This window comes from Mytilus edulis, chromosome 6, assembly GCF_963676685.1.
Source record: "Mytilus edulis chromosome 6, xbMytEdul2.2, whole genome shotgun sequence".
Classification (NCBI taxonomy): domain Eukaryota; kingdom Metazoa; phylum Mollusca; class Bivalvia; order Mytilida; family Mytilidae; genus Mytilus; species Mytilus edulis.
In genome coordinates, this window is record NC_092349.1 from 41,931,592 (window position 1) to 41,941,119 (window position 9,528).

Sequence of the window (9,528 nt, forward strand, 5' to 3'; positions counted from 1 at the left end):
ACACAACCAGACACACTCAAATCAGACACTTAGAGAGTGTAAAACAAATTTCGTTGTAGAAGGATCTAAATACAGCACAAACAACATTTTCGAAAAGACCAAAAAAGTGAAGAAGTATATTTAAACAAAACGCATTTGACTAACAGGTCGAACAACTGATGTTCTTTAACCCTGCTGACTGCCATATATATAGATTAATGATCCATGTGGATTTTATTTTATATATATATATACTGTCATATCTTAATAATAACATGACTTGTTTGGGACTGTTTTTATGTATTGTATGTTTCTTGTGTATATTAATTATGTTTGTATTTTAACCCGTTATGGTTTTACTTTTTGCAATAAAGAATACAAAGGTATGTATAAAAAAGTATTGAATTTTACTTAAAGTTATGTCAGGCAACATTATACTTAAATTGATGCATTTTGAATTTGAATTTCATTCTGTTATATAAAGCCTTTACATTGTTTCCATATAAACAAAATAATCAGACCAAATAGAGAAATTATTGTTATAAGAATCTTATTCTTTTGTCAATTTCTAGCTAGCATTGTCAACCTACAGATTTTACGCCAGTGTTCATCCAAATATAAACAACGGGTAACAGAAATGTGAAACCAATCACAGTTTTCTATTGATACTCAGCGGAGATCAGATGATATATAAATACACATAAACACACTATATATACAATAACATATACATGTATATCAATGTGACAATATATTATTATTATAATAATAATAATTTTTGATAATAATAGTTTCCTTTGAAGGAGTTATATATATATATGTGTGTGTGGTCTAGCGCACCGGTTACAGTGCAGGCGATTTGGTGTCACGATATCTCAGTAGCATGGATTCGAATCCCGGCGAGGGAAGATTCAAAAATTTGCGAAAGCAAATTTACAGATCTAACATTGTTGGGTTGATGTTTAGACGAGTTGTATATATATGTTGGAGAGATATGTGTCTGTATGTTTATGTTTAGCTTATGATTATTGTCAAATTTGTCAACAATCCTGTAATTTTGGATTTACAACCAATAACACTTCTATTATCTTTTCATTGATTGATTAACTATAATCAATAATCAAGCATATTTTACTTATCTAATTATTACTAAAACCAATGGTTGTTTATCTGTACATATGTAAGGCGACCACTGTGACGTTTAATTATCAGCGCATGGCATCTATTACACTTCGTCTATGTCACCTGTTGATTAATTCATTCCAGGTAAAACTCTCTGTGTCGCTTCCACAGACATTGTAGAAATATATTTATACGGCAATGTAGATGTAGGATTAAATTTATAGAAGCGAAGACTGAAAAATGGGATGATTGAAAAAAAATTCAAAAATGTCTAACAATTGGTGACAAACGCAAGAAGTTAACTACTCAGGTAAATTTTTATTTTTATAGATTTCTGATTGAGATAAGATGCCAAGTAAAGAGAATCGATAACAACATTGTCACAAGATGTAAATAGAGAAATCAGTTCATCATAATTTATAACAATCTTGTAAATTAAATACTTAAACTGGAATGTATAAAACTGCTAAACATAGTGCATTAAGAATCACCATAATACATTTGATCATAACAATCCACACGCACTTAAATGTAGGTCTATTCTACATTGGTATGGGATAGCGATACCTATGAAGACCAGATGAAACTTTATTCACTTCACCCTTTTAATAATTAAGGACAGAACTTATTAATAATTTAAAATAAATCGTTTTATACCTTCAGTCAAACCTGCTTGTTTTTCGCGGGCTAGTGTTGGCATTTGAGTTGTCGTTCCCAAAGTGATAAAAACCGATGGGTTTTTTGTCTCAAATGTTTCACTTTTTGTCATGGCGGGGCGTTTATAGCTGAGTTTACGTATGCGTTTCTTACATTGTTGAAGGCTGTACGTGGTGAACTGTTATATCATATATAACCTATTTTTTACAATCAAAAGTAAAATTGATACATTACTGCAAACATGACTTACATCATGCTCAACTGAGAAATATATTTTTGATGGGTTGCTGTCGTAAGGCCATATCTCCGATTTTCAAAATTTCAAGAAACCTATTCAGTTTGTAGATATTTTCTTTGCTGTTGTGAATCCCAATTTAAAGCTAAATTTTAAGAGAGGTAAACGAAATACGACTTGGAAAATATTCCTTGCAATTCAATTTAATTCAATAGAGATCTCGACCCAGACACAGTTTATTGTTTGAAAACATATTTCAACTTCAAAATATCCTTGCTGTTTTATGTCGTTGGGTTGCTGTCTCCAAATCAGAACTCCATTTGTTCATATCAATATGTTTAGTAATAGGTCTATGGTTAAACATATGTATTTTTTCATATAAAAAGCGTTAACACAAGCACTGTAAACATTTACCACCACCTGGTCAAATAAAAATAGTCCACGAGCTAACGTTCGACGAGTCAAGTCTAATAGTGAACAGTCCAAACTGAATGATCTCTTAGTTTAACGCCCCCGGTGCACATTTAATCTGTGTTATTGTGAGATTTCAATGTAAAAATTAAATTAAGTTAGTCCCTAAAGATACGTTGAAGGAATCATAAATAGTAACTGTAAAGATATATTCGCCTTAAATACATCTTTTACGAGGGATTCTCTCGATTTAATATGTATTATAATGAGTTCATGAACTTTATCATATAATAAGCCAATGTTAAGCTCTGTTGCAGTTTTAAATAATTATCTATTTCAAGCCTCCATGAAAGGCCACTACAGAGTGTGAGATTTTGCTAGGAATCGGTTGTTTGCTATGCTTCGGTTCACTTATACGCCCTGTATGCCAATACCACTGAATCAATCAGAATAATTGTACACATATATCTATGAGACCAGATTAACTGCTATATATTCCTGTATAATGTGTTAATAGATGAATCCTTTTAAAATTTCGAATTTTCCGTATATAGTCAAATAATAGTGTTGCCTCATGAGAGGTAGTAAAACTATGTCAAAGCAAGACACATGAGTTTTGAAATTCTAATAAAAATGTTCGGTGTTTTGTGGCATTAACATGAAATTAAATTTTACAAAACAATTGATGATTTTCTCTCTTTTCTCTAGACCAAAAATACTGCTAACTTTTATTTTGACATGGAATGGTCATTAACCTTTCGAAATTCGATTGGATGAAGTATAGATGTAAACATCTGTAATGGACGAAGCTATTATAGTTGCCTCACCTTACAGGTTTATCTATTCAAATGTGTCATACATGTATTATGTCACAACGTGAAATTTTATTAAGTAACACTAGAAGTCCATAACTGAATTCCGGTAGCAGTAATGGACTTCTGGTAACATTTATTGTTTATAAAGATAGGTATAGCAATTCTAGATCTCAAGAAATCATCAACATACTCTTGTTTGTGGAAACCAATTGTAGTTGTAATTTGTCTTCAGATTTCGGTGTTCATTTTACAGTAAAAGTTTTATCGTTTATGAATACATTTTGTAACATGTATTATATGATAAAAACAATGGTTTTTTTTAAAGAGGCTCGGCCAATAGGGTTGACTACAAAATATTGAGCAAAATTATTGAAGAATAAACAAATAGTTCTTATAAATCCTTGGACTCAAATATTCGGCTTTGATGTTCCTGATGACGGTAAATTTAGAATAGCGATACAGACGCCATTTATCATGTTTATATAGTGTTGTTTTCATTTTAATAGCACTGCATCGATATCGCTGTCGATGGACTATCAGTACCCGCCCAGTAGCCAGCAATTCGGTACTGGCATAATCCATAACAAATGTTGCCCGTAGATGCATGGATTTGGCTGTTTTTTATATTCTTTTTTTTTGTCATAATATATAGCTCTTCAACTGTCTCGGTTGCTATACATCCTTGGATTTCAAATATTCGACTTTGTAGATCGTTCCTGATATATAAAGTTAAATACAAAAGAATCTCATAAAGAAATAAATGGCAAAATAATTAAAGAAAAAAAGAAATGTGGCCCGTAGTAAAAACATCAAAGAATACAGAGATGTTGCCATTCAGTGATTTGTTGCTGTATTATAATGTTTTGATATGCGCGTCACTGATGAGTCTTATGTAGACGAAACGCGCGTCTGGCGTACTAAATTATAATCCTGGTACTTTTGATAACTATTAAACTGTTGTTTACATGAATTTGGCTGTTAGTTTTCTCAATTGAATAGATTAGTCATTTTGGATCCTTTTCTTACTTTTTATGCAGAATTCTTTAGGCCGTACGTCACTTGGTCTTTGGTTGAGAGGACGTTAAGCAACCAACAATCAATCAATCAATCTTCGGTTGAGAGTTGTCTCATTGGCAAACATGACACATCTTCTTATTTTTATAGCTTGATCGTTAATCTAAATCCTAATGTGACAAAATTTTAAAAATACACATCATAATGCACATCTGTACTCACTTTCAATTTTATCTGACTATAATTCATGATAAACTACATTAAACAAATACCTGATACGGGGCGGACGGAAGGAGGGACGAAATGACGCACAGACTGACAAATACGGAATGCATCTGGTAAAGTAGGCGGTATGCATAAGCACAGAAGAAAAGAGAAAAAATGGACGAAAATAGAAAAAGACAGAATCTCATTAGGATTCTGTAGATGGTTGCATCCTGTATTAGATCGAAATGAAGCAACATGTTTTAACTGATATATCTCCGTAATGAAGCAACATGTTTTAACTGATATATCTCCGTAATGAAGCATCATGTTTTAACTGATATATCTCCGTAATGAAGCAACCTGTTTTAACTGATATATCTCCGAAATGAAGCAACATGTTTTAACTGATATATCTCCGTAAGGAAACAACCTGTTTTAACTGATATATCTCCGCAAGGAAGCAACCTGTTTTAACTGATATATCTCCGTAATGAAGCAACCTGGTTTAACTGATATATCTCCGTAATGAAGCAACCTGTTTTAACTGATATATCTCCGTAATGAAGCAACATGTTTTGAACTGATATATCTTCGTAATGAAGCAACATGTTTTAACTGATATATTTCCGTAATAAAGCAAAGTGTTTAACTGATATATCTCCGTAATGAAGCAACACGTTTTAACTGATATATCTCCGTAATGAAGCAACACGTTTTAACTGATATATCTCTGTAATGAAGTGTCCGTAATTGATTATATAGAATCTATAAACATAAGATTTAACTCACGCAATCATAACAAGCAGACTTCATACAAACAAAGTATGATACCATGGATACCATAATTATTGACGTTTTATTTTTGAAGAAAACTGTAATAATGATACTGTCTGTATTTCTAGAAGAAACAAAATTTTCTAAGAAAATGTTAACGTATTACACAGCTACTAATATCTTGCTATACGTAAAATAACGGAAATCACTAACAAAATAATCCTATCTAAAATCAAACGACCGCTTAGAACAGTTAAGTGTTTATTGTCCAGGCATGAAATATCGGAATTTTGTGGCGAAAATCTAACTAACGTAAATGAAGTTATGCATGAAATATTGATAGTAGTAAGGTATTCATATAATATTTAATTCTGTGCGTCCGAATCACTTTTCTAAATTAACCATTATCAGAAACGCCTAAACCAAAACATTGTAAAAATCAAGGATGTATATGAGGAGCTATATAGCATAAAGAGTGATATAAAAGAATAGGCAATTATATACTAGTAGTTTAAAAGACAAAAGGAAAAAACTGTGAAATTAAAAAACAAATCACTAGTTTAGGGCAAAAACTCTTTTACGGAGTTAATTTACGAGCTGAGTTATTAAAAAATCTCTCAACATATCATACATTGTTGATTATTTTATGTCAGCAGTTTCAATCTATAGAAATTTCCTCAAAGATATCTAAAATTACATACGAGAAAAACGATAAATAATAAGAAGAAAAAAATGTTATTTCAAGGCAAGAACTCATTGATGTTTTAACCCAATAGCATTTTTGTAAATCTTGTGCTTTATATTACTTTTTATATTTATCTACACTTCTATCATACACATTTACAATATCTACATCTGATGTAACCTTGCTATGTTAACTGGTGTTGTGTCGCCGCAGAAATATCTTGCGCTTTTGACTGATATTTCGAACGTATTTCATATAAATACGCGGATTTTACCGAGTGCAAAATTGCATGCGTTATCGCTCGTTATAAATTCATGCCTTCAATGAATACTCATGAACATTTTTTAAATGATGTGAAAATGTTTTGTCATTGAAGTATCAAATCAAGAATAGTGAAAAAGTGTGTCACCACATACTGAAGAATATCTCGAGGACGCTCACGACGACAAGGATGACAATATGCCTGTAGAGTTATTAAGATGATCTGCTATATGTATTATTATAAGTTATAACCGTTATACAAATATTGAAATAATGTATGACAGCTAACCAGCTTTATTATATTGATAACAAATGATTATATCACCACAAAATAGTAATTGTTTCCGTGAGGTTAAATTCCCTGACATTTATTCATTATCCACACAGGAACTTGTCTCAGATACTTGTAATATATACCTAAACTTTTAGGTATACAGACACGACCGATACAAGTGCCTGTGGGCATCCGCCAGAATTTGCGGTCATCCTATGTTCAGAACCTCAGTACTTTGATTAATATTTTTACGATGATATGTATAAATATAAAATTAGTCAATGCAATAATCGTCATTTATGGAAATATTCCCAGCAAGAAGCAATCAACTCATTTTGGTACGACTAAAATGGATAGTTCATACCGCTATGAAATATGTCAATTATTTTTTTTTTTTCAATTTACTTTTATAAACTTTCTTTTACAGAATTATCCACCTCAAACGGCGGTGTGATTGAAGATGGATTTGATCAGAAAATGGATTCCGAAAACATAACTGAAGGAAATATATTAATGGAAGAAACAAACTCAACAAAGTTATTAGAATGGGAAATATCATATGAAGCACAGATTATAAGCGCAGTGTACCTCTCCGCGGGGCTGTTCATCGGTTTGATTACCAACACTCTTCTTATTCTTGTCATCTGCCTTTCACCAACATTAAGAACTCCTCCCAATTACCATCTGGTAAACATAAGCTTTAATAATCTACTGCTGAGTATCTGTATGATATTTTCAACACTTTCAGTATTTGGAGTACAAGATCATGATGACAATTTTTTTGTTGCGATTCAACTTTTCATTACTCAGCATTGTACAACGCAATACTTTGCAACTTTTGCTTCTATTGGGATCTACAGAAATATAACACTTAGCAAACCAACTTTATCTTTGCGCATACGAAAAAGAATAGTGCGTAGATCTATTTCAATAAGTTGGTTTCTGACGTGTTTACTTAGTTTAATCTTCACTATTACTTTCATGGATAAAGATTCATTGCTGTGTATCACACTGACGCCTTTTCAGAAATCATTTGTCATATGTGAAGAATCGGATTATCTTCCAGAGCCAGGGAAAATTTGCATGGCTGTCATCATCTGCTTCTTTTATGTGGTTGCTTTAATTTCAACGTTATCATCTTATTATACGATATCAAAAGAACTTAATATCATTAAACCAAAGACATCAAATAAAATTTTGCCCATATCAAGGGCGATGAGTTTATCCTCAGAAGACACATGTGATCCCCAAAACCATTATCAGATAGAGCCAAACATACCAAGTCAAAATGGTTCCCTCCAGGTATATACTATACAATGTGCTGACAGTGAGGAAACCGTTGTTCATTACCAGAAAAATGAAAATATGGTGACATTTGAAGAGGTATTCGCTTTACAAAATCCAATCCTAGCTCACTCGATGGCGAACTCCAAACGACCACTACAAGCCACGCTAAGCAATGCTTCAACGCAATCGAGGACTTCTAGAATCGATTTTACTGATATCTCACCAAACGCTGACCTACAGAGATTTCAAATGATGAAAAACAATTCAGCTCTTAGAAATCAAACGTTAAGACGAGACAGAATAAGTGTCCGCAGTGCCACAAAGAATAGCTTTATCATGTTTACAGGATATTTATTGAGTTCACTCCCTTTAATAATATGTAGTGTGCCTTATGCTACCGCCAGATCGGAATCTATAGCGACAAGAGTTTATATATTTTTATTTTTAAAGTTTTTATTTTATGCAAATGCATTTGTTTCATCTACGTGGTATTTATTTTTCAGCAAAAGAGTGCGTAAATGTTTGTTCAAATTATTAGAGGGTAGTTTTCCTTGTATATTTGGTAGACGTTAGACGTTTGGTTTCTAAATTGAAGCATGCAGGAAAACAAACATCATACCAAATGTGAAACCATTGAGATCGATATATAAAAGGGTGTATAGTTTAAACAGCATTAAAATAGAAACATTTTAAATAAGTCTGGTAACGTGGTTAGTTGCTCATTTTTTCATGAAAAAAATATATAAATAGTACGGAAGCGTATTAGGGACATAGAAAACATTAAATTGGCAGTGAACCTTTTTTTCAAAGTCGAAATTTTGACATTTCAAATCTTCAAATTTCGACTTTAATTCGAAATTTTAACTTTTCTAATCTTGAAATTTTGACTTCCTAAAATCTTCAAATTTCGACTTTTTGAAAAATCGAAATTTTGACTTTTTTAGAAGTCGAAATTTTGACTTTTTTAGAAGTCGAAATTTTGACTTTATAAAAAGTCGTAATTTCGACTTTAAACTCAAAATTTCGACTTTATTTAAAAAGTCGAAATTTCGACTTATTCTAAACTCGAAATTTTGACTTGTTTTAAACTCAAAATTTCGACTTTATTTAAACTCAAAATTTCTACTTTTTTTAAAGTCAAAATTTCGACTTTCCTCAGTATTTATACGTTTGCGATTATCACATTCACAGTCATTTATATCAGCAAGCGTAGAGCCATATACATCATAAACTTGATAAGCATATTTTAATAAACTAAACCATTTTCAAGAGGTTATTTTAGATAGAAAATCTTGTTTTTCTGCCGAAGAATAAATAAAATATGTTTCACGTTCAAATACATATTTCAAGTCTAGACTTCAGATATGTGTATGAAGACAACCCCGTTATTCCGATACACTTATATTACGACATACTTTTATTCAACAGTCTAATATATAAAGACAAGGGTTGTGTCATAAGAATGCCAACTTGTAGAGAATGTTCCAGAAAAAAATATCCCCAAAAATTCCCAAACTAGAAAACTAAGCATTGGTCGCGACACTCGTTCTGAATATGCATGGCATTTTTTGCTACTTGATTTACCATTGTTTAAACAAGGCAAAGTCAGTGACTTGCTATTGGGAAACCAAACAGGCCTTTGAAACTGCGATGCTAAATGTTCTCAGATCTGACGATCCTATGACAGTGTCGTGGGAACTAAAACATGGAATATGGGAAAACATTTTTTTTTCTGTCAACATGCATGTTCTTTCCGAATTCAATATTAAATGCTACTCCGTATCTTAATTTAAGAACAAAACCAATT

General features: G+C 31.9%; 1 protein-coding gene across 1 annotated transcript; it reads left to right on the plus strand.

Moving 5' to 3' along the window:
* Positions 1-1,281: 1,281 nt before the first annotated feature.
* On the plus strand, positions 1,282-8,399 carry LOC139527650 (uncharacterized). The gene is made up of 2 exons (XM_071323184.1): positions 1,282-1,411; positions 6,862-8,399. The coding sequence occupies exon 2, from the start codon at positions 6,912-6,914 to the stop codon at positions 8,292-8,294; it is 1,383 nt and encodes a 460-aa protein (XP_071179285.1). The 5' UTR covers positions 1,282-1,411; positions 6,862-6,911; the 3' UTR covers positions 8,295-8,399.
* The last annotated feature ends 1,129 nt before the right edge of the window (positions 8,400-9,528 follow it).

What these genes read in the sequence shown, in the direction of transcription:
- LOC139527650 (XM_071323184.1), top strand. Translation starts at nt 6,912, where the DNA reads ATGGATTCCGAAAACATAACTGAAGGAAATATATTAATGGAAGAAACA.